This window comes from Cavia porcellus, unplaced genomic scaffold (genome assembly GCF_034190915.1).
Source record: "Cavia porcellus strain 051 isolate PalLab524CR breed Dunkin Hartley unplaced genomic scaffold, mCavPor4.1 scaffold_25, whole genome shotgun sequence".
NCBI classification, from domain to species: domain Eukaryota; kingdom Metazoa; phylum Chordata; class Mammalia; order Rodentia; family Caviidae; genus Cavia; species Cavia porcellus.
In genome coordinates, this window is record NW_026947508.1 from 39,812,630 (window position 1) to 39,839,402 (window position 26,773).

The window sequence follows — 26,773 nt, forward strand, 5'->3', positions numbered from 1 at the left end:
TTAAGTCTGGAGGGGAAGGAAATTTTTTTGAATTGTGCACAGACCAAGCCACACGCAATACTGCTCAGAACATAGCTATTACAAAAGATATGTTGATTGGGGAAGGTATCTTTGCTGCTACAGGCAGTCAGCTTGCTTTTGATAAGCAGGTGTGTGACCAAGGTAGAAAAAGCAGCCATGAGAGCTTGGAAGGAGCTCCCTTCAAGGGGTGAGACCTCCCTGGATTTGACTTCTATTCGTCAGGGTCCAGACGAATCATTTCAGGATTTTGCTGCACGTTTATTGCAAGCTAGTGAGAGAAATATACATGATAAAGAAGCGACTAAATTAATAGTTTGACAACTGGCTTTTTAAAAGTCAAATAAATGGTGTAAAGAAGCCTTAAGAGCCCACAAAGAGCAAACTATGCTGTCTGAGATGATTCGGATTTGTGCAGATATTGGCCCCTTATATGTACAGAGGGCAGCTCTCACTCATAAAGCCACAGCCTAAGAAAAAGGGAAGGACATCTTGCTTGAAATTGTTCTGTTGCTGCACGTATCGAGGCAGCACAGCCAGTGTCCTGTCTCTTCCATAAAATCTCCTCAAATTGGCAAGAAGTCTACGAGGATATCATTGGGAAAATAACTGTAGATCAAAAATAGATGTGGAAGGCCGGCCCATTTCAGGAAACTTCCAACAGGGCCTGCCTTGGCCCCACCAAACACTGGGGGTGCTTTCCTCAATTCCTCCCCAGCCTCACTCTCTGCTGCCAAGCATGTCTCAGACCTCTGGCGAGCAACAAAAGATAGTGGAGGCTTGGACCTCAGTTCCTCCTCCAAATTCATACTAACTCCTGAAATGGGACCCCCAGCTATTCCTACTGGAGTCTATGGGCCTCTGCTTTAAGGAACAGTGGGTCTGCTACTAGGTCACAGCAGTCTCACATTAAAAGGTCTTCAGGTTTTGCCAGGTGTCATTGATGCTGACTACACGGGAAATTGAGGTTATGGTTCAAACTACTCCAAAAATTGTTCAAATCACGCCAGATTCTCGTATTGCTCAGTTGGTTACTGTTCCTTTGACAAAAATTGGAAAATCTATAAATAAGTAAAGGGAGTCCAAGGGCTTTGGGTCTTCCAATATTTACCGGATTCAACAGATTAAGCAAGATCGTCCTGAGATGGAATTGATCATTGAAGGAAAGGCATGTAATGGGCTTTTAGACACAGGAGCAGATGTTTCTGTTACTGCTCAAAGGCAGTGGCCAATGACTTGGCCTCTGAATGTGGCAACTGCAGATCTACAGGGTGTGGGCAGTGTTTCTTACCCTAACAGAAGTGCTAGATTTTTAACCTGGAGAGATACAGAAGGTCATTTCTCACCTTATGTCCCCCCCCCATTTATCAGTTAATTTATGGGGTCATGATATGTTACAGGATATGGGGGCATTTCTGGTTAGCCCTAACTCTTTGGTGACTCATCAGATGTTACAACAAGGTTTTCTCCCCACTCAAGGGCTTGGTAAAAACAATCAAGGAAACAGAGAACCCTTTACAATAAACCAAAGAGAAACCATTTGGGCATAAGATACTCAGCTTCAAATTTTTAGGGGGCCTTGATCTCTTTTCCAACTCCACGGACAGCATCCAAGATAACCTGGATATATGATGACCCTGTTTGGGACTTTATAGTCTGACTTTATGTCAAGAGTTTGTGGTTGCAGCTATTTTGTCAGTCCGTCAATGGCCCCTGACTCAGGAGAACCTTGTAGCAGCTCATTCACTGGTTAAGGAACAATTGATGGCAGGACATCTAGAACCCTCTAATAGCCCTTAGAATACCCCAATTTTCATAATAAAAAAAAAAGTCAGGAAAATGGTTACAAGATTCACGGGATGTTAATAAAACCGTAGAACCTATAGAAGCACTTCAACCAGGATTGCCTAGTCCTGTAGCTACTCCTTTGCATTTTTCTCTCATGGTGATTGATTTAAAAGACTACTTTTTTACTATTCCCCTTCATCTTCAGGATAAAAAATATTTTGCTTTTAGTCTACATTCTATTAATCATCAGGCCCCTATGTGCTGTTTCCAATGGTGTTGTCTGCCACAGGGAATAGTAAGTAGTCCAACTTTATGTCAAGAGTTTGTGGGGGCTGGGGATTTAGCTCAGAGGCATAAGCACCTGCTTTGCAAGCAGGCAGTCGTGAGTTCAATCCCTGGTACTGATAAAAAGTTAAAAAAAAAAAAAAAAAAGAGTTTGTGGCTGTAGCTATTTCGTTAGTCCGTCACACTTACCCATCTGTTTATCTTACTCATTACATGGATGACATACTATTGGCTCATGAATCTTTATCCACTTTGCACAAAGTATTTATCCAATTGGGCAATGCCCTTCACAATGCCAGCCTAGTGTGGCCCCTGAGAAGGTACAAACCATGGCACCTTTCTCATATTTGGGTTACATCATACAGCAAAGACATATTGTGCCTCAAACTATTCAGATTCAAATTAATCAGCTTGCGACCTTATCTGATTCTCAGACTTTACTTGGTAATATTAACTGGCTACACCCAGCTCTTAAGCTAACAACCCATGATTTAGGTGCTTTCTTTGACACCCTCAAGGGGACCCAGCGCTCCCATCTCCAAGGACACTCCCATCAGAGGCTAAAGTTGCCTTGCTAATGCCCAACTTTCTAGAGTTGACCCAGGTTTGCCCATGTTTTTAATTATCTTCCCTACTCAATCTATGCCCACTGGGGTCCTTTGGAAGTCTCAGGGGCCTTTACAATGGCTTCATATGCCACATACCCCACACAAAACATTACTCCCTTTTATGAGACTGTGGCAGAACTGATTGCATGTGGGCGAACACGTGCTATTCGGCCTTTGGTTATGAGGTACAAACTATCATTGTTCCCTTTTCTTCTGTCCAACAACAGTGGCTATGGAAATTTTCATCCTCTTGGCAATCTGCATTGGCTAACTTCCCTGGTAATGTTGATTGTCATTATCCTCCAGATAAATTAATTCAATGTGCTTCCCTCATACTCTTTGTTTTCCTTTCAAAAATAAGTGCAGTCCCCATAGTAGGAGCTCTCTCTGTTTTCACAGACAGGTCATCATCAGGCAAAGGAGGTTATGTGACGGCCTCCTCTTCCCGAATACAGGATACGGGTTTCTCTTCTGCACAAAAAACTGAATTACAAGCTGTCATATGGGCCTTGCAAGATCATCCATCCACTCCAAGTAACCTTTAATCAGACAGTGCCTATGTTTGTGGTGTGATGCGCCACATTGAAACTGCTACATTACACACTAGTCAAGATCTTTTTTTGCTTATTTCACACACTCCAACTCGCCATTCGATCACATCATGTTCCCTGTTTTATTGACCATTTACGCTCCCATTCCCAATTACCAGGGCCTCTCACTGAGAGAAACAATGCAATAGGCACACTGCTGGCTACTGTCACTGTTACTTCCTCAGAGGCCATTCAGTAGGCTTTGGCCTCTCATGCCATGTTTCATCAGAACACTTCTGCCTTGCACAAACAGTTCCATTTGACCTGAGAACAGTCTAGGCAAGTTGTCAAATAATGCTCCTCATGTGTAATACATTTTCCCTCACTTTCCATGGTGGCTAGTCCCCAAGAGTTACACGTCAATCATCTCTGGCAGGTGGATGTCACCCACATTTCTGAATTTGGCTCCTTACGCTCCCTACATGTTTCAGTGGACACTTTCTCAGGATTTATCTTTGCTTCTGCTCACATTGGTAAAGCGGGTAAACATGTCATTGCTCACTGCTTGGATGCCTGTAGTGCCCGAGGTTGCCCGCAGGCATTTAAGACTGACAATGGCCCTGCTTATACAAGTGCTGCCTTCCAAATGTTTTGTAAAACTTTTCATGTTTCCCTTCCAACAGGAATTCCTTATAACCCTCAGGGTCAAGGAATTGTTGAGCGTGCACACCACACACTCAAGATTCAATTACAAAAACAAAAAGGTGAAGCTTTTTCTACAAAATTTACACCTCATAATAGACTTCATTTGGCTGTATATACTATTTATTTTTTAAATTCTACTAAAGATGATATCACAGCAGCAGAAAGACAATTTAATCACGTAAAAGAAAAGGGGATTAGGAAGGGTCTTTTGGAAGGATCTTCATACTGGACAAGTATGAAGCCCACTACTCACCTGGGGTAGAGGGTATGCTTGTATCTTTCCAGAGAACCTGAACAGCCTATCTGGGTGCCAGAGCATGCTGTCCAGATATGTCATGGACCCATACCCAAAGAAGGAGTTGATTCCACCTCTCAAGCAGCAGATGCTTAGTCCTATGACAGTGATGCCTTAGAGACCACACCACAACCGATGGAAAAGGATGAAACTAGAACCAATCTTAATTGACCCAAGATGCCCAGAAGATGGTAACAAAAAATAAACTAGAAAAGGTCCAAATAGATGATAGGAGTATATGTTAAGTCCAAAAATATATGTTACTTATAGATAAGATTTTGTCTTTTTCAAATTCTTTGATAAAAGATCTCTGCTAATTGACCTACAACAAATCTGACTAGTCTTCTTAAAATTACAAATTCTACAACTGTAAGGAAATTTATGTAATTCAATTTGGCTAAAATATATTTGAGTGCACTCTGATTGTGTAAGATGATAGTCAGCCTGCCTATGAACCTATCTGCGTTTGTCCAGTCTGCTAAGCTGTTGTTGGAAGTTGTCTTTGTTACTTTATGCTCATCGCTGAAACAAAATACCTGAAGCCCAAAGTTGGGAAAGGAAAGGTTTATTTCTTACAGTTTTTGGAGGTTTCAGTCCACACTCAGTTGGCTCCAAGGCAGGCGGGCATGGCTGGGCCGCAGTTCATGGCGGCTACAAACAGCAAACAGGAACTAGCAAAGAGCAAGACACACCTTCTTCCTGCCATTACATCACATCCTGGCTCCACCCCTATGTGAATGTAGCACTGACACCATCAATCCAAGCACTAGACAATGAACCAATCACAAATGCACAATGCAAACTCATGAGACCTGGGGGCCACAGACATAAACCATGACAGAAGTCATTGAGCTAGTGATCATTCACACATGTGGAGCCAATAGCACAAGTGCACGTACAGAAGTGCCCAAGTGGCACAGGATGCCTGAGAAATGCTCTTAGAGCATGGGGTGCTGGAGGTGACAGATGTTGTAATCCTAAGGGTATGGGGTGTAAGAAGCGAGCTACTTCAGCAGAGGAGTGTGAAATAGCCCCCAGGAACTTGGAGAGTTCTTGTGGACACCAACAACTCTGCGTTTGTTTCTACATCCATTTCAATCTATACAGATTGTCTGCCCATGTTTGTCCATTTGTCCGTTTATCTGTGAACAGCTGTTCTTTTATTTTGAGCTCAGCAATTTTCCTTTTTCTTTTTCATTGATAGATCATTAATCAAGATTTATTTGAGTTATAGAATTACAAACATGCTTCCACCTGGGTTCCCAGTTAGTCAAAATGAGGCTAACGTCAGTTGTGTAAATATAATGTACACTGTTACTTATCATAACTTGAGAGTCTCTCATTATTCAAAAATAATATGTTGAATAATGACTGAAGTTTTCTTAGGAAAAAATTATTATAAAAATGCCTAAACAAAAATCCCTTGGGGTTGGGATTACTGGGCAGGATTTCAACTGATGAATAAGAAAGTGGCCACCTGGTAACATTTTACCAGCTCTTGTTCATTGATTTGAGGCCCCAATGATCTCCATAGCTTTATGGGAGACATCCCCAACTACAGTTATATAAATATTATTGTAATATGTTCACATTGACCATAATTAAAAGAAATAACACAAAAGGTTTTTGATTTAAGAAATGCCCACACAAAGGTTTTCATATGGTTATTACAAATGATTGTTGTTGCCCTCATGATATATTCATATATTCATGCCTCCAGATACACTGGTTTTCCAAAATGTAAAACAGGGATTGTTTATGGTGACAAAATTTTGGTTGAGATTCAGACTTCTGCCTTCAACAAATGCTTATGAAACCTATATCCCACTAAACATCAACAAGTTAGGTAAAATCTTTAATGTATTAGATAGGGATGATGAACCAAAGGGTGAAGTTTTATGTCAAAATGAAAATTCAAGTGTGTTACAAAATATCATCATGGGTTTTATGCCTCAATGTTGTAGTATATATATGGTTTGATTTCTAATTTTCTATGTAAAATATGTAACTGTTTGTTAATAATCTTCAGGTATTCAAATGTTAAAACAGCTATAGTTGTTGAAAAATAATGGTTCTATTTTATGTTGTAAGATGTTTGATATTTAGATAAGATGATAATGTCTCTACTACATTGTACTGTTATCATTGTACTATTTTCTTGTGGATGTTCAACAACCAAGGTACAGAGGCCAACAGCAGCAGTAAATATCAGGAAAACACAGCAAGTGCAAATAAACAATTTAATGTTGAACCTCAAATTCTAGAAACAGAAGAGCAGGATAAGCCAAAAGCTCATATAAGAGATGAAATTATAAAGATTAGAGCAGAGTTTGATCCCCAGTACCAAAATAAATAAATAAATACATAAAGATTCGAGCAGAAATTAACACCCTGGAGATTAAAAAAACAATACAAAGAATCAAGAATCAAAGAGTTGGTTCTTTAAAAGATTAAATAAAATCTATAAGCCCTTAGAACTTTATCAAAACAAGGAAAGAAGACTCAAATCCTTTCAATTAGCAATGAAAAGGGTGAAATCACAACAGAACCTGCAGAAACCAGAAAAATCATCTATACCTACTTTGAAAACTTCTCTTCTAATGAGATAGAAAATCCCGAAGAAATAGACAGATTCCTAGATCCATATGAATTACCAAAGCTGAATCAACAAGTTATAAAAATCCTAAATAACATAATTTCAAGAAATGAAATTGAAGATGTAATTAAAAACCTATCGGCAAAAAAAAGTTCAGGCCCTCATGGATTCACTGCTGAATTCTACAATAAATTCAGAGAAGACCTAACACCACTACTTCTCAAATTCTTTAATGAAATTGAAAGGGAAGCAATACTCTGAAATTCATTTCTGGAAGCAAGCATTACTCTGATTTTAAAACCAGAGAAGGACCCAACTAAGAAAGAGAGTTACAGGCAATCTCCCTAACGAATATTGATTTAAAAAAATCCTCAATAAGATACTGATAGATTGCAACAAATCATCAAAAAGATTGTACACCATGATCAAGTGAGATTCATCCCAGGGATGCAGAGGTGGTTCAACAAATGCAAATCGATATATGTAATACACTACATTAGCAGAGCCAAGGACAAAAACCATATAATCATCCAGATAGATGCAGAAAAATTTTGACAAAGTTTAGCACCAATTCATTATTTAAAAAAACTTACAGGTAATTAGAATAGATGGCCTTTATCTCAATCTGATAAAAACCATCTATAACAAACCAATAGCCAATGCTAAATGGACAAGAACTGAAAGTCTTCACTCTAAAATCAGGAACAAGAAAAGGATGTCCACTGTCACCACTCTTCTTCAATATAGTTCTGGAAACTTTAGCCAGAGAAATTAGACAAGAGAAAGAAATAACTAGGAAAGGAAGAAGCTAAACTATCATTATTCACAATATTCTTCTTAGAACACCCCCAAACTCCACCAAAAGACTTCTACCAAATCCAGCAGCATAACTGGATACAAAGTCAACACTCAAAAATCAATAGCATTCCTACACAAGAAAAACAAATTAACTAAGGGAGAAATTAGAGAAACAATACCATTTACAGTAGTATCCAAAAATATGAAATCCCTAGGAATCAATCTAATAAAGAAAGTGAAAGACTGCTATATTAGAAATTACAGTACTCTGAAAAAGGAGCATATCATAAAATGGATGGGAGGCCGGAGATATAACTCAGCAGTTTAAGTGCCTGCCTGGCAAGTGCAAGGTCGTGAATTCGATCCCCAGTACCAAAAAAGAAAGAAAGAAAATTGAAAGCTCCCTTGCTCTTGCATAGGAAGAGCCAATATAGTGAAAATGGCCATACTTCAAAAATTGTTATATAGATTTAATGCAATTCCAATCAAAATTCCAACAGTGTATCTCACAGAATTAGAGGGAAAAAAAAATCCTAAAATTCATTTGGAATCAGAAGAGATCTAGAATAGGAAAGGCAACAAACAGAAAGCAGGAGGCATCACAATGCCTAACTTGAAATTATACTATAAAGCCACTGTGATACAAACACCACAGTACTTGGAAAAACAAAAGCAAAAACACATGCACAGCATTCAAAACAAAACAAACAATACATGCACAGACTTGAGGATCCATAGAATAGAAGATGAAATAATAACTCCAGGCACACTTAATGACCTTTTCTTTGACACGTTTACTGGAAGAATAAAAGTCTCTTTAATAAAGGGTGCTGGAAAAACTAGCTCTTCATATGCCGAAGATTAAACCCATATCTTTTACCAACTAAAGTCAAAATGGATCAAAGATCTATATATTAAAACAGAAAAATTAAATCTGTTGGAAGATAAAAAAGAACTCTTGAAAACATTTGTGTAGGAAGCAGTTTATGAATAAAACCCTGATCACATAGGAAATATCACGAAGAATCAATAACTGGGACCTCATCTTATTAAAAAGCTTTTGCACAGCAAGAGAAACCACTGAGTGAAGAGACAACTCAGTGTGGGGAAAAAAATTTTGCCAGCTATTCCTCAAAAGACTACTATCTAGAATATATAAAGAACTCAAAAATATCAGACTCCCCCGCAAATTTAAAGACCCAATCAAAAAATGGGCATCTGACATGAATACACACTTGTCAGATGAAGCACAAACAGCAAATAAATATATGGAAAAATGTTCAACATCACTGGTCATTCCAGAAATGCAAATTTTAAAACAATATGGAGATTCCACCTCACTCCAGAAAGAATGACTATTATCAACATACAAATTCTGGAAGGGCTGTGAGGAAAAAGGAACCTTTCCCCTCGGTTAGTGCACTGGTGCAACCACTGTGGAAATCACTGTGGAGATTTTTCAAAATACTAGGACTAGAGGTTCCATTCAACCAAGGTATCCCCCTTCTTTTTAATCTTCCTGAAAGAATTTAAAAGCATCCTACCACAGCGATACATGCACACCCATGTTTTTAGCACCACAATTTGTAATAACAAATCTCAGAAACAGCCCAAATGCCCATCAACTGATGAACAGATAATACAATGGAGCACTATGGTGCTATAAAGAAGGATAAGCTTGAGACATTTCTAGGTAAACAGGTGTACACTGAGACCATTCTCTTAAGTGAAATAAATTGGACTTACATTTAAATACCACATTATTTGTCTGGTGTGAGAAACTGAAACTGTAAATAGGATCAAAATGTGAAATAGGTATTGTGAAATAGGAAGAAAATGTTCAAATGAGGAGGGGAGTAAGAGATGGGTGGGTGAAAGAAAGAAGGGGAAAATACACTTCAAGATAGGAGGGTTATCGGCTCTAAAGAGGAGTTTCCATGTTGATAAGAGGGTTAGTTTATTATAAATGTGTAAGAAACTTATAATAATAGAGTTTCAATATAATATACATAAAGCAAAAAGCTGATAGAACTAAGAAGAGCAATATACAAATTTACAATAATAATCTGTGATACCAAGACTCCTTTCCTAATAACTGACAGAATAATTAGCAAGAAAAAAAATTGCCCTTTCCTATGGACACACAACGTGGGCAGAGAGAGCCAGCAGACTGCTGGGTGCCCCCACCAGAAGGCCCTTTCCCAGGCGGCCAGCACCGACAGAGAGAACAGCAGGTCCACTTCCAACTGCAGGGAGCTGCCACCAAAAAACCCCTTCCTGCAGGTAGCCAGCAGGAGCAGAGAAACAGCCAGATAAGCCCTGTGCACCACTGGAGGGCCTTGATTCCTTTGGACAGCCAACACCCAAAGGCAGAATCAGACAAATAGACCCCTGTGTGTCTGCCACCATCACAGGAATCCCATTGTAGACATGCAGGCTGAGAGAAGCAGCCCCACCTCCATGCATCCCTGATCATCAGGGAAGCCTCAGTGTAGCTGCCACAGGTCTGGAGAAGCCTGTTCCATGCTCTGCTACCTCCCTGTAAATCTGGAGTTAAAGGAACCCATGTGCCTGTCCCATCCCCCTATACCATGGAGGGGCAGCCAATGTGGGAAGTACCTGGGGCCCAACAGCCAGCTTGTTGGGAGGAACCCAAGGAAATGTCAAGACAAAGGAGTAAAATGCAATCTCAGACCTCCAGCCCACACAGAAGAAATCTGGGAGATACAGTCATGGAAGAAAACAGAAGTCACACATCTGAAATCTCTGAAAGGATAGTAACTGAAGTAAGGAAACAACTTCATGAGATTGTAAAAGCAGTCAAATCAGAAATAATGGCTCAGATAAAAGAAGAAATCACAAACATACTGAAAGAATTGTTCAGCAGGTCTAAAGAAGACATAGACAATAAAGAGGAGCAAAGAAAATGATGGAAACTTGAATAAATATAGAAAGGACAATGCGATGGGTGTTGGTGAATAAGCAGGGTCAACACAGATGAAATTAAAAGGATATTCACAGAGTTAATAGAAGAAAACTTCCCAAACATGGGAAATGGATCTGGCATGCAGATAAGTGAGGCATATAGGACTCCAACTAGCCATAACCAAAGTAAATCTACATCCAGACATAATAATCAAGATCCCAAAAATTCAGCACAAGAACAGAAAATTAAAAGCTGTTAGAGAAAAGAAATAGATCACCTATAAAGGAAAACCAATCAGAATCACAGTAGACTTATTAACACAAACCAACAAGTCAAGAAGAATTTGGAGTGAAGTGTTTCAAACCCTGAAAGAAAACACTTTCAACCTAGATTGATCTACTCTGCAAAACTATCTTTCAAAATTAATGGAAAAATAAGATACTTCCATGATAAAAACAACTGAAGGAATTTACAACTACCAAACCAATCCTACAGAGAGTGCTAAAGGATATTCTAGAGAGAGATAAAGATAACTATGGTTCCAGGAACAGCAACAGAGGAGGATTGCCAAACAATACAGGTAACTGAATGAAGGGGAAAAGTGGAGGGCCAAGAAAAGGAGGATAGCATGGCAGAGACAACTAATGTATGCTAGTTATGACCATTACTGTACATGGCCTCAGGTCAGCAATAAAAAGAAACACAGGGAGAGTGGATCAAGAAACAAGATCAATTGATATACTGTATACAAGAAACACATTTAACTGGAAAGAAAATTCATAGACTGAAAATCAAAGGAGAGAAAACAATTGTTCAAAGTGACAGGAGGCCAGAAAAAAAAGCAAGAGTAACTTGCCCATCAACCACAGAATGGATAAGAAAGATATGGTATTTTCATGCAGTGGAAAGTTACCCAGCTATAAAGTAGAATAATCTCAAGGCTCTTGTAGATAAATGGACCCAACTGGAGATCATGTTCATGTGGGAAACAGTTCGAACTCATATGCATGAACCCTAGCATAAGAAACAGAAAGAGTTAATGGGATCCAAAAGCAAAATAGTCATTGTAAAAGCAAAGGGGAAGAAACACCTGGGAGGGAAAGGTGATAACTACTGTTAAATTTTTTATTGTCTTGTCTTGAACTCTTGTATTGTTTTCACAATTTTGTTAGGTTTGGCTTTGTTCTGTCTTGTTTTGTTAGATTTTACTCTGTCTGATGATAGGGGCAGCTATTTTGAATATAATGGGATATATTATGGTAATCTTGGTTTCCTATTATATTGCTTTGAAGTCTTATAATGCTTTCATTCATTTGTTTAGTTTGTTTTATTCATTTTGTTTGATTTTATGTGATGGTATGAACAGCTATTTTGAAGAAAATGAGACATTATAGTAGCCATTGCTGATTTCCCATTGTCTTGCTTTGAAATCCTATCTCACTTTTGACTGGTTCTATTCTGTTGTTTTATTTGATTTTATTATGTGTGATGGTATGGACAATTTTTTGAGGAAAATGAGATATTATAGTGGCCACTGTTCATTTCCTGTTATCTAGTTTTGAAGTCCTATAATGCTTTCATTCTTTGTGAATAGTTTTATACTACTCTATTATGTTTACTACTATTGTGTGTGAAGGTATGGTCAACTATCTCGAAGAAAACTAGAGACATCATATTATGGTAGCCACTGTTGATGTCCTGTTGTCTTGTTGTGAAGTACTGTGTTGCTTGCATTGTTCTGTTCTGATTTGCTTTGTTCTGTTTTCTTTTGTTTTATTGTCTTTAAAATAAAATTTTTTTAAAAAATCAAACCAGTTATGGTGGTACACATCTGTTAATTCCAGCTACTTAGGAATCTGAAACAGGAAGATCACAAGTTCAAGGCCATCCTGGACAGCAGAGTTAGACCCCATCTCAAAAGCACTGAACCAGCACTTGGGAGACTGCAGGAAGATTGCCCCAAGTTCAAAATCAGCCAGGGATACATAGTGATCTCAGCACTTGGGAATGAGGCAGAAGGATTGGCATGAGTTAGAGGCCTGTCTGGGATACATAATGAGCTTAAAGCCAGCCTGAACAACAAAATGAGACTTTATCTCAAAAACAAGAATAAAAACAAAAAGCCACTAATGCTATAGATCTGAATGACACAATCAACCACTGTGACTTAACTGATATTTATAATACACTACACCAACATCTACAGAATACATGGTCTTAAAAAAAAAAAAAAAAAAAAAAAAAAAAAGAATACAGGGTCTTTGTCAGTGTACAGAAAAAGTTTACCAAGATAGACATATGCTAGATCATGCAGTAACTTTTAAAAGACTATAAATTTAATGATGTTTACTGACAACAATTAAATTAGAAAATAAATGATATGATGTCTCTATTTTTATTATTTTATCTTTTTGAGACAGTTCAGGCTGGCCTTAAAATCACTTTGTAGCCTACTCAAACTCACAGTGATTCGCCCGTTTCAGACTCCCAAGTGCTGAGTTTACAGGTGTGAACAACCATGACTAGCCTATAATATCTTTAAAAGTCTAAAATATTTAGAAATTAACTAACATATGGGCCAAAGAAGAAATTACAAGGAAAATGAGAAAGTATTTAAAACTGAGCCAGGCAAGGTGGTATATGCCTGTAATCCCAACACTTGGGAGGCTGAGGTAGGAGGACTATTCTGACTTCAAGGCCAGCCTGGGCTATATAGTGAGTTCAAGGCCAGTCTGAACTACATAATAAGACCTACTCTGGAAACAAAAATAAAACTGAATGAAAATGAAAATATGGTATAATAATTACAGTATAATTTATGCTATACACTACACTAGAATCCATGAAATAGATAGTAAACCCTACTTTTAAAATATTCATTATTGTTAACTATTAGGAAGGATCCAGGTAGTTACTGCCATACAGAGAATTCACTTGGAATTTAGTCAAATCAGCAAAGACTAATAAATCTCTTAATGTACAAGGTAATAACCTTGTGTTACATGTGAATGAGATACATGGTTAAATATATTTTCCTACACTACTAAGAGCTCTAATATTATAAAGTATAAACTTCCTTATAGACACACTTTCATCAAACTTCCCAATACCCTTTATGTATTATATAATAATTCAGAACAAATTGAATCAATCCAAGTTCAGTGTAAAGAAAAAAAAGTAATAGAAATAAAAGTAGTAATAGAAATAAATTCTCAGGAAGGAATGAGACTACTGTTCAGAATTTTGCTTATATCATTAATGATAAAATAATTAATACCAATTATAAAAAAAGTACTAATGGCTCTATGATTTCCATTCATTTGCTCCCGCTTCCTCAGTAGCTCCTAAATGTTAGCTAGACATCCGTGATTGAATAATGACCAGCTCCCTCAGTGTCTCCTGCAGCTAGTCTCTTATCTAGAACTAAGTATGAACCAATAACTAAGTTTCAGCTAGTGAGATAAAAGCGAAAGTCCTGTGTGTTCCTTTAAGGAGTTCACCTTAAAAACAGGAATCCTACCCTAGGTTCAATTCTAATACCAGAAAAAATTTTAAAAAATTAATTTTTAAAATTTTCTCCTTCCTCTTCCTATTTACTAGAATATAGTTGTGATAGCTAATATTAAGACAAGCCACTTTCCACAGACAGCAAAGCATAAGATAGGATAAGCTGTGAATCTAAGTCCTAACTACTGTGGTAGTGACATAATATCCTTAAATTGGCTATATATATACATAAGAGAACATTTTCTATATGACATCTTCATTATTTTATTATCTTTGATCACATAGTAATCAATTAATACTAACTGGAACAAAATTATACCTTTAGGGCAGGAGCATAAACCCCTGCCTGACAAGTACAAGGTAATGAGTTCAATCCCTGGTCCCCCCCCAACCCGAAGGGGGGGGGAAATATATATATATATACCCTTAACCAATAAATAGCAATTTATGATAGCTAATGATTATAGAACATCTGACGGAACCATAATACTGCATAATTATTAGCCCAAACTACCAAAACATACTCACCTGGGATGTTCTGGTATATTCTTCATATAGCCTATCATATTCTTTGCTCTTTTCCTGATACTGAGAGTGGTATTCTTGTAGTTTTTTACCTACTGCATCAATATTATCTTCTTTCACCAACTGATCCTACACAGGAACAAAAGAAATGAGTGTTAACAACTCTGACATGTAATCTCTTCCATGTCTTCTTTCTTTTCTATTTATTTATTTAAAGGATAGAACCAGAAATTTCCACATGTCAGGCAAGCATCCTACCGTCACTGAGCTTCATTCCCAGTAGTATCTGTCTGATTCTGCTGTACTGAGATTGAATCTAAGGCTTTCCCACTAAGCTATAACCCCAGTGGTTTTTGTTTTTGTTTTGTTTTATTGTTTATTTTGAGAAAGAGTCTCACCAAATTGCTTTTAAATTGCCCAACGCTGGCTTTAACTTTGTATCCTCCTGCCTCAGCCTCCCAGGGTTCTGGAATTAAAGGCCCAGCCACTGTATTTATTTTCAAATTGCATTTAAACTTAGAAATTCAAAATACTGTATTAACACCAAACATGTAAAAGCATTAGGTCCTTTTGCTAACACTAACATCAGCCTTTAAATCACATAAAAATAATTAATACATTAAAAGTCAAGAACTAAGGTATAAATATAAAGCATAAACAAATATTTTACATAAATTTAATAAATATATGCATTAGGCTATTCTGGAATGTTAGCCACAAAGTTACAAAAATATGTAAAATCTTTAGTAGGATATCTAAATTGACTAGACTTCTTTTCTAACTGACAAATAAGAGTTAAATGATGTTAATTAATGAGTTGTTCAATAGCTATCATGAACATCAGTAATCATACCTGTTGGTACCTGGACACTGGGTACATCAGCTTCACGTCAAGCTTGGGGTTGTACTGAGCAAGAGATTCATGATGGTAGTGATTAATGAGCTCCACCACAGAATTAAAGGTCAGAGGATCAGAAAAGCCATATTTACCATCCCGATGATAGATCTTTATTAACTTATTATTGCCTCCCTTCCTGTGAACAACAAGACAAAAACTAGATTTTTTCCCTAAAAAATCCTACTCAAGTACTACTTTCACTGGATCACATAACAAACATGTTTTACTATGTTAATAAGACTCGAGGTGGTGAAAGGCATATATAATTATGTGTGTGCAAGCCAGGCATGATGGCACTCAGGAGGCTAAGGCATGAGGATTGCTATAAGTTCGAGGTCAGTCTGGGTTACAAAGTGAGTTCGAGGCCAGCCTGAACTAAGTGAAACCCTGGCTCAAAATATGTAAGTGACTAAAATAAATAAAAAATAAAAACTAATTATGTGTATGCAAGAATATATAATATTATTTCACAGAAGACAGACAAACTCTTCGGACTCAAAAATAGGTAGGCTCTATGTCTTTCTTTTCTTTTCTTTTTTTTTTTTTTAGTTTGTTTGTTTGTTTGGTTGGTTTTTTGAGACATGGTAGTTCTGGCTGGCCTTGAACTCACTATGTAACCCATGCGGGTCTCAAATTTGTGGTGATCCTCCTGCCTCAGCCTCCTGAGTGCTGGGATTACAGGTGTGTGTCACCTTACCCAGCCTGCCTTTACCTCTTTGAAGAGGAAGCAGAAGTCCTGAAGTGAAAATAAACATTTGCCACAGAGCCATCAGCACTCAAAGTCGCCTTGTTCATACACAAAACGTAAGTAAACTCCTTGAATGAATTATAGCTCAGTAACTGACCTAGCACCTTGTATTACTGAGCATCTCATATTATTTTGTCTTTTATACTTGCTTGTAATTCTTTGAAATGACTTTATTTAGGTTACCACGATAAACAAATGATTTAAGTCATTCAACTATTTTACAAACCAAAGCTTTTGAAGAGCTATGTGTATTAGATGGGTATAATTTGATGCTTGAACAGTCTAAGTCACTTAATTTACTGAGTCATATCCAAAGATAATTTATGACCAAAGTATACAATGGCAGTGTTTTAAAAATTCCATAAGGCATAATCTAAACTACAGCAAGTTGACTCATGATATCACAGTAAAATATTGTACCATTCCCATTTAACTCTTCTTATAGCAGTATGCTATAAGACTTAGTGGAAAAATATGCCTCCATGCCTCTTTATGTCACGCTATGCATTGTACATGATAAATGAGGCACTGGAATTTGTGAAAGGTGAAACACAATAGGTCTAAACCCATGGACTGGTTGAAATTAAACAGGCTTCAAAGGCGAGCATTTAGATGGGTGACAAATTACTCCTGTAAAATGTATGTTAGAAGAACAACCTAATCACTTGTAGTTATTTCAGGTGTATACACCCATACATGGCCTCATTATAAATGAAAATCTCTCAGAAAGTCAAAAGGCATTCATTCATTCAAAATAATGTGCTGAACATCTACTACATATGAGGAATTTTACAAACTACTGTGGATACAATGGCAAGGTGTATCGCTCACAGGGAACTGGAGAAATGTATAGCCATACTACAGTTTATGAAAGAAGATTTTAAAATTCCTTAAGTTACAACATAAAAATAGACAAATTAGTCAAAGAGTAGTGAGTCCTGAATGGGAGATAAAGCAGAATACAAAGAAGAGCTAGTTCCAATAGTGGAGAGGGTGCTGATTTACATACGTTGCTCAAGGAAAATCTCTCTGCTCAGGTGATACATGCGCAGAGTCCTACATACAGTAAGAAAGCTAACAAAACAGACAATAGAGGAAAAGGCTGTCGAGGTGAGGGGATGGCAAATGAAAAGGCCCTGAGGTAGGTATTTGCTGGATAGGTTTGAAGAACAGCAAGGAGGCCCCTAATGCTTGGACTGAGTAAATGGGGAGAGCAGCAGGAGCAACTAATAAAGGTGTAAAAACAGCTTACACCGTGTAACAACAACCTGAAGGCTATTTTAAGGCTTTAACTTTTACTGAGACAGGAAGATAATGATGGTTTTGGTAAAATGATGTAACCTATCCTGTGATTAAAGAGGCCCACTTCAGCTGGTGAGTTAGACTGTTCAAAGTCAGCAGGGTAGAAGCTGGGAGACTATCATAGTGTAGGCAAAAGAAAACAGTGTCCTGGATAGGGCTAGAAGCAGTGGAAACATTAAGAAATGGTGAGATTCACAAATTTTGAAGAGAAAACAGGATTTGCTGATGTTTGGATATGGAAAGTGATAAACAACATAAAGGTTTATCTTTTTTTTTTTTAATCGGTATCGGGGGATCAAACTCATGACCATGCGCTTGCAAAGCAGGCACTTATGCTGCTGAGCTAAATCCCCAGCCCCAAGATGGTTTATCTTAAGCAGTTAGAATGGAACTGTCATTTATTGACATAAATAAGTTATACAAAGAGAATACATTTAGCCTGGCATGATGCTATACACCTGTAATCCTAGTACTTGGAAAGCTGAGGCAGGAGGATCATGAGTTCCAGGCCAGCCTAAACTACATAGTGAGACTCTGTCTCAAAAAAAACCCCAGTAAATAAATAAATGCAGAAGTTGATATTCTTTAGATGCTCCTTAAAAGTGATAATAGCTAGAGGCAAATGAGTTATAGTCTAAGCCCCAGGGCACATCAATGTTTAATGGTCAGGGATATGAGAAGGTAAAGGAAACCAAAAGAGCGTAATTACTGAAGTAAGAAAATCAAGCTATGCTAAAAAAATCAATGTTTTTTAAAAAGCACTTCAGCAAAGGGTAAATAATCACCAGGTGCAATGTTCATTGGGTTTGGCAAAGTAGAGATCACTAAGCAACTGTAACTAAGTGGTTTTTGAGTGAAATAGTAAAAATGAAAGCCTGACTGAAGTGGATTCAAAAAAAAAAAAAGACTCAATCTCCATAAACTATCTTGAGGAATATTTATATAAACAATAGGAAGATTATCTTTATGGGAACTGACTGACTGATTCATTGACTGTAGTACTGCGGAATGAAACCAGACATGCTGAGCTACATCCTTAGCCCTCTTTTTACTTTTATTTTGAGACAGGGTCTCACTAAATCACCTGTGATGGATTTGAACTTGGAATTCTCCGGCCACAGACTGTGAGTAGCTAAGAGAAATGAAAGTATGAAGGAGGAAGAAGATGAAGAGAAGAAAGAAGAGGAGGAAGAGGAAGCAGGGGAGAGAGAGGTGAGGAAAAGAAAGTAAAGGTGATTATTTTGGGAGGCCAAGCATTGTGGCATATGTTGTGCCTATAGTCCCACCTACCTGAAGCCAGCCAGAGCCCTTTAGGAAGACCCCCACTCTCTTCAAGCCCCGCCCCACAAAAAAGTGTTTGAATTTAGTTAAGTGATTACAATAGAAGAAAAGAGTAGAGCAAGTTTTTAAGAATACATTTACAGAGCCAGGGATTTAGCTCAGTGGTGTAAGTGCCTGCCTGGCAAACATGAGTACCAAAAAAAAAAAATATTCACCAACCTTGTATTTTGGTTGGCTTGTTTTGTCTTTTAAGAGGGTCTCACTATGGTACCCAAGGTGGTCTCAAGCTCCTGAGCTTAAATGACTCTCCTTCCTCAACCTCTTGAGTAGCTAGAACCGCAGGACTTTGCCACCACATCCAGATTTTCAATAAAGTAATTTTACTAATGGACCAAGGACTCTAAGCAGAGGAGGAGAGAAGTAAAGATATGAAGAAGGTAAGTGAATTTTAAATCTATTTAATCTTGAACAGAAAAATCAGGACCTTCTTGCATTCTAGCACCTGGCCCAATGTCTGACAACAGATTCTTAAAGATTTATTAGATATCTACATTTTCTATAATAGCTATTTATTGTGTTAAAAATATTGGTTATTAAGAGCTGAAAACCTTCAGCACCGCTTACTCCTTGAAGTCTGGGTTCATTCTCACTCCCCTCATTTGACGATTGATTACCAAGGACTTCTGCCAAATTCAGGCTCTGCTCCTTGACTCAGGCCTTTCTCCTCCTCCCACCCTTCCTCCCGTGACTTGCAAACACTCTTTTTTCTTTCTATCTTTCAAGCTATTCTTCCTGTCTTCTTTCTGACTATAAACACAGTTATTCTCTCAAAAATTTTGCCTTTAGCCTCTACTCTCTCTTCCCTATACATTCTTTCTTTAAAATCCTACTGACTTGGGCTGGGGATGTGATTGAGGGCAAACCTCTTCCCTAGCATGCACAAGACCATGGGTTCAAGCTTCAGCCAAACAAATCCCACTTACTCTTCATATATGGTGTTTGGCTCTTTTTCTAGTCCCATAATCTTTTCTAAGCATTAAGCCCAATTTTCATCTATATCCCTAGATAATTTTTACCTAGCAGTTCTAGAGCAGCTAAAAATAAAAACTTACTCTTTCTTCCCAATAAAAAACTGCTCCTCACTTTCCTGTTTCTATGCAAAGCACATTCCAAGTGTAGGGGCCTCAAACAGCAGTCACTTTCAGTCCCACTCAACTTCGTACCTATTCTACTGCTAAATCCCTTTTGCTCTCAACTCCACCTTAAAGTCTGAGAGCCACAAGTCTATGAGTTTGTGTATTCAGTCATTTGAAGAGAAAACAGGATTTGCTGTCATCCTACTATTTGAAATTCTTTATTAATTTTTTTGTACTTGGGAATTTAAATTCTTTCAACAGGTCCTTAAAATTTTATATAATCTTATTCCGTCTTACCTTCAACTTCTTCACTTCTAATTTACACTATAAACCAGCCACAAAAACAGTCTTGGTATTTATCAGATCTACCAAATCTTTCCCAAATCAGTATCTTGGCATTTTCTATTCCTACCTTTTGAAACTCTTCTGGCTGGCACTTTCTAACCATTCAATCACTAGAACAAAGAGGCCATATCTATCCTGCCATTCTCTTGAGTTTATTTTTATTTATTTATTTTTTGACAGTGCTGGGGATTGAACACAGGATCTCATGCACTCAAGGCAGGTGCTATATGACTGAGCTATACCCTTAGTGACTTGTCTGTCGTTTTCTTGGCCTAAAACAATACATGAAGCATTGTGTGTACTCAATAAACTAAAGGATTGGGAGATAAACCCTATTCTTACTTTTTTTTTTTTGTCTTTTTGAGACAGGGTCTCACTATGTAGTTCAGGCTGGCCTTGAGCTCACTTTGTAGCCCAGGCTGGTCTGGAACTCACAACAATCCTCCTGCCTCTGCCTCCCAAGTGTTGGGATTACAGGCGTGAGCCACTACACCCAGATATTCTTACTTTTTCTTGAGATAAAAGTTTCACTACATAGTTCAGGCTGGCCTGAAACTCACAGTGATCCTCCTGCCTCTTGAGTGCTGGAATTATAGGCATGCTGTCCTAAGGGTACTGAGGCAATTTACAGAGATCAAATCTTTTTTGTTTTCTCTTCTAATTAGATTTTAATGGTACATTTTAGATACACATAATGATCCTACTCATTATAGAGAATTTGTACCTGTATATAACTTTTTTTTTCTTTTTCCTATTTTTTTTCTTTTTCCTATTCCTTATTCATCCTTTCCTATTTCTATTCTTTATCCTAGTTCCCTACCCTCCCTCCAATTCCTCCTCCCCTCTCCATTTACAAAAGCTTTTTCATTTGTTCTTACTTTCTTTTTTTTCACTTTTCCTTTCTTTCCGTCCCACCTCCCCCTCCTTCCCTTGTTCCCCACCTCATTTGAACATTTTCTTCCTATTTCACAAATACCTAATATACATTTTGGGCCTTATTTACACTTTCAGTTTCTTACATCACAGAAACAACGTGGTATTTAGTTGTGTGTCTGATTTATTTCATTTAAGAGTATGAGAAAGGCCAAATCTTAAAATAAAAACAAAGTCTTAACAAGATGGGATACAGTTCAGTGTGAAGGCCCTGGATTCAATTCCTAGTATCACAAAAGAAAAAAAGAAAACAACAAAGAAAATTTTTAATAAAGAGATTTTCCAAAGCCGTTGTAGCCACAGTGCTTCAGAGGTTGGAGCAGGAAAATTCTCACAACTTTGAGATCAGCCGGGGCCACATAGTGAGTTCAAAGCCTGCTTAAACTACCCAATGAGACCCTGTCTTAAAACACACACACACGCACACACACACACACACTCAAAGCCTGGTAATCTCAGCTACTCAGAAGACTGAGTCAGGAGAATCACCTGAGCCTAGGAGTTCAATACCAGTCTAAGCAACATAAAGATCTCATCTCAAAAACTGAGAGAAAAAAAGAAAGAGTAAAGACTTATCTAGCATGCACTGGGCCCTAGCTTTAATCTTAGCACCATGAAAAAATAATTATTTTTTAAATTATAAAGCTTTATTTAACTGGGCTATTGTAATCATTAAAATTCAATGTAGATTAGAGCTAATGCCATTTTTCTTAGCCCTTTTTTTTTTTTTTTTTTTTTGAAGTACTGGGGATCGAACTCATGACCTCATGCTTGCCAGGCAGGCACTTAAGCCACTGAGCTAAATCCCCAGCCCTCTTAGCCCATTTTTAATATATATATATATATCCCATGTTTGTCAACATACAAGGTCACACATCTACCACTATGATACTTTAATATGCCCACATAGAAGGCATGCTTTATCTTTTACATATCCTCATCACCCCAAATTATGCTAAGTTCAATTTTCTGAAGTCTGCATTAAGGAAAATAGGGTTAGTAGAGAGATATATAAACTGTGCTCCTAACTTTGACCTCATTAATAAGGGTAGCTGTTGTCTTTTTACTCTCTTACAGCTAGGGACTTCAGCCCTCCCATTTCATTGTTACATAAAAATAAAAACAGTGGTCATTTAGGGTTACATTTAGGCATTGAAAAACCAACTAAAAATTGTTCATCTAAATAAAAATATATTAAAATGTGCACATAAAGGTTTAAATAAACTACACAACTCTCTATATACTCAGAACTAAAAGAACACGAGAAAGGCACCAGTCAAAAGGCCAAAAAGTACTCACCTCAAAGTCAGAGTATAATCTCCCTGCATTTTTGTTGAGGCATCACGGACCAAAAAGGTACCATCTGGCATGTCCCGTAATTTGTCATTTACTTCCTCCCTAAAGAACAGAATTAAAGGAAACATTTTTTAAAATGTCACTATTACTGTGAGCTGGACGATGGGTATGTCTAAAACTGTAGTCACATAAGCATTCTGAAGTCACTCAGTCTTCCCCCAGATATGTTCTCTGTGATCTGAATTTTGGTGTCTTGCAATCTAAGGAAAGGTTATTCAATTTTTAAACTCTTCCTGATTTCCAACATCTGTAGGGGATAGTCCTTCCAGTTTTTAGGGCATTCTTAGGCAGGTCTGAACTTGCAGAGTTTCAGGAAAAACCAGCAGTTGTTTAGAAAGGTTATACTTAAAACAACAATGGGAGCTGTTCAAGAACAGTGAGGGAAAGTGCACAACCTTTCACTATGACATTCTTTACTTTGAGTTTATACTGACAGCAAATTCCTTCTTCAGAACTGGCTTAGGACTTTAAGAAACAACACTGTAACACTCAAAGGAAATGGCAGCACATGAAGAAAGACCTTAGATTACAGTAGAACCATATGATCTTAAAATATAAATTTACATGGCATTTAAATATAATAGACCCCTTTATTTTAAAATGTTCTGATCAATTTGAATATAAAAAGATAGGATACCCTCTTCAAAAAAATTAAAACATAGAATTACCAAATGACTCAGCAATTCCACTTCTGGGTATAAACCCAAAATCATTGAAAGCAAGGACTCAAACAGATACCTGCACAATAATGTTCACAACAGCATTATTCACAACAGCCAAAAGCTAAAAATAAGCCAAAATGTCCATTAAACCCATCTGTCACAATGAACAGATAAAATGGCAATACAGATATACAATAGAATAGTATATAACTTTAACTGGAGTGGAATTCTGACACATGCTACAACATGAATGAACCTTGAAAAAATGTCAAACAGCTGAAATAAGCCAGTCACAAATAAACAAATATTATATGACTGCTGAATTCCTAGAGAGTGAAAGCAAGTCATATTTATTCCTTCTCTAGGCTGAAAAGTATACAAAGCTGGGCATGGTCACTCACGCCTATAATCCCAGCACTCGGGAGGCTGAGGCAGGAGGATCCTTTCGAGTTTGAGACCAGCCTGGGCTGCAAAGTGAGCTCAAGGCCTACCGAAGCTGCATGGAGAGGCCCTGTCTCAAAAAGACAAAAAAAAAAAAAAAAAAAAAAAAAAAGAAAGAAAGAAAGAAAGAAAGAAAGGAAAGTATCCAAAACTGTATTTTACACCAAAAGGAGGAAATCTGTCCTAGAGTCCTGTTTCTTAAAGTAAGGTAGAACAACAGAATCACATAGGGAGGCTGCTAAATGCAGATTCCTGGACCTCACCTCAACTGAGTTTTGTAAATACAGAGAGTCTGGAACCCACACCCTAGAGAAAGTATTAAAGTATTAAGTATTAAATGTATCTTTTAAACTGGGCATGGTGGCGCATACTTATTATAATCCTAGTACTCGGGAGGCTGAGGTAGGAGGATCGCCATGAGTTTGAGGTCAGCCTGAGCTACAAAGTGAGTTAAAGGCCAGCCTAAACCATATAATGAAACCTTGCTTCAAAAAACATTTTTTTAAAATTATCTTTTATTATAAATCACATGTAACTACCCTAAAGTATAAGTTTCATGTATTTGGAAAACTACCTGCAATAGAGTATTAGAAGTAATAATTACATTCATAACTTAAAGATTTCCTTGTCACTTTGATATAGGAAGAAAAAAAGATTAAAGACATTTTTAAAATGTCCCCACACACAATTTGGTTACTGGTGATTGAACCCAGGGCCTTTGCACTGAATGACATGCCCATTACTTTTATGTATTTTTAAATTTCAAAATAGAGTCTTGTGCTGAGTGTGGTGGTACATACCTATAATTCCAGCACTTGGGAAGCTGGGGAAGAAGGACTGCCATAAGTTTGAGCACAGCCTGGGCTACAGTGTGAGTTTAAGACCAGCCTGAACTACACAGTGATGTCCTGTCTCAAAAAACTAAAAAAACGAAACAAAACAAAAAAGGTGGTATCTTGTTAAATCACTAAGTTACCCAGGCTAGACTAGAACTTGTGACACCACCCCCTTGGTCTCCTAGAGTACAGGATTAGAGATATGCACCACTACACCAGTTCACATGTTCAATTTTTCAAATGGCAGTCTTTAAATGATAAATAAGACATTAAAATGTTTTATTGGGCCAGACATTTATCTCAGCTGCACAAATGCTTGCCTGGCAAGCACGAGGTTCTGAGTTTGATCCCTCGTACCAAAAAAATAAAGTAAGACAAAGTGTTTTATTTTACTTTAACTGCTAAATCAAAAATAACCCTTTGAGTCAAGCACACGTGCCTGTAATACTGCCCCTCTAGTACATCCCCAGCTGCAGAATAGCCTGAGGCAAGAGGATCAAAAGTTCAAGACCGGTCTCAGCAACTTATCAAGACCTTGTCTCAAAATTTTAAAGAAAGATGTGAAATGTAGCTTAATGATTGTGCATTCCTGGGATCAATCTTCAGTACTGAAAAAAAAATTTTTTTAACTGCATTTAATTATCATAGTATTCTGATTACCTGGAAATATCCCCCCAGTACCATTCTGCATCCTGAAGAGGAATAGAACTGTCCTTCACTCCATTTGTAGTTCCTGAAATCATTGGCTTAGGTGGCTTTGGTGGAAGAGCTATAAGAGAAAAAAATACTATTTTCTATGTGTAAATTATTACGTTTTTTAATTTCCTCAGCCATAAGCAGCTCATTATATAATATACATTAAGATTCAAATAAATACCAATCATATATAATGTTATTTTATATTTACTTTTAGTTTAATTCCTTTGGGAATACTTATCAATTACTGCCTGAAAAATAAAACTTCCAAGATGTTTAGGTTTTTTTCTATTTTATAAAATACCAACTTTTGATTCACCAAAACTTCATCTTAAAAGACAACACAAAAATTCCCTCCTAAAAAATTCATTCCAGAAGGTATTAAATGACAAATGTAGATGAGCGCTATAGTTAATAGCACTGTGTATGGGGTGGCCTGGCCCAAGACAGCTGCTAAGTATTGGAAGAAGAGCTGGAGCACAGGGCTGGGTGAGGAGGTGGCAACAACACAGGGTAAAGGCCAAATGAATGAAACCTCAGTCCTCAGGGTAGGGATAAGATCAGGAAGGAGTGTGTGCTTGCACAGGCAAGGCCCTGGTTCAATCCCTTGCACAAGAAACAAACAAACAGAAGCATCAGATTCAATTCTCAGAGGCAGACAGCCTGATGCACTGGGCAGAACCAAAGGAAAGTGAAAAGGATTTCTACTTGAGCAAGGTTTGGGGAATGAAGTAACCTGGTTAGAGACTAGATACTGAAATAAGTAATCTATAAAAACAGGAGACAGGTTTCTAACAGTCTTATAAAAGAAGTTACAAATATGAAAAAATAATGAACCCTCTGATACAGACCTGGAATTTCGAAACTCATGAATTTCTATATTTAAATATTGATATTAAAATAAATATAGAACTAAGCCAATGGCATAAGCCTGCAGTCCAGCACTCTGGGAGGCTAAAAAGCAGGAGGACTGCAAGTTCAAATCCTACCTGATCAATTTAATGACCTAGCAAAACCATGTCTCAAAAAAAGGCTAAGGACACCAGAATACAATCCTCCCTATCTGTGTTTCCTGACAGGTCCTGGCTGCTGTATCTTTGTTGCTAACATCATTACTTACTAAAAGAAACCACAGTTTTTGGAGAAACACTAGGGACATCCCAAAGCGGGTACCAAATAAATCTGGATCATGTATCAAAAAGTAAAGGAATGCTCCCAAAATGAGGGCCCATGTTAAAAGCGGACAAATCTACATGAACCCTGGGCTGGATTCCAAGCACCACCAAAAAAAAAAAAAAGACAGAAGAAAGGAGAAGAGAGGAAGAGGACAATCAAGTTTGAAGAGAGCATTCTCACCCACCAAATGTGAAACAATTAGAGCATCAATACAAATAATGATAGCAAAAGAATATAACTCATTAAAATATGACTCAAAGTATCCATATGGATCATAAATGAAAAACACTGAGGGTGCAGTTCCAACATGCTCAGCATGTGAACAGCCCTGGATTTGATTCCTAGCACCATCTAAATAAACTGAAAGATTAAAAAAGAGCAA

At 37.5% G+C, this 26,773-nt stretch overlaps 1 protein-coding gene across 3 annotated transcripts in view; it reads right to left on the reverse strand.

Annotated features, from left to right (window-relative positions):
• Positions 1–26,773, reverse strand: part of Pik3r3 (phosphoinositide-3-kinase regulatory subunit 3) — a 178,372-nt gene that overhangs the window by 33,459 nt on the left and 118,140 nt on the right. For all 3 annotated transcript variants that reach the window (XM_063236393.1, XM_013144231.3, XM_003462492.5), the window contains exons 2-5: positions 25,180–25,288; positions 22,524–22,622; positions 15,435–15,615; positions 14,585–14,710 (exon numbers count right to left, since the gene is read on the reverse strand). In XM_063236393.1, coding sequence (XP_063092463.1) covers positions 14,585–14,710; positions 15,435–15,615; positions 22,524–22,622; positions 25,180–25,262 — 489 coding nt within the window. In that variant the 5' untranslated portion in view covers positions 25,263–25,288. The remainder of the gene's footprint in view (positions 1–14,584; positions 14,711–15,434; positions 15,616–22,523; positions 22,623–25,179; positions 25,289–26,773) is intronic.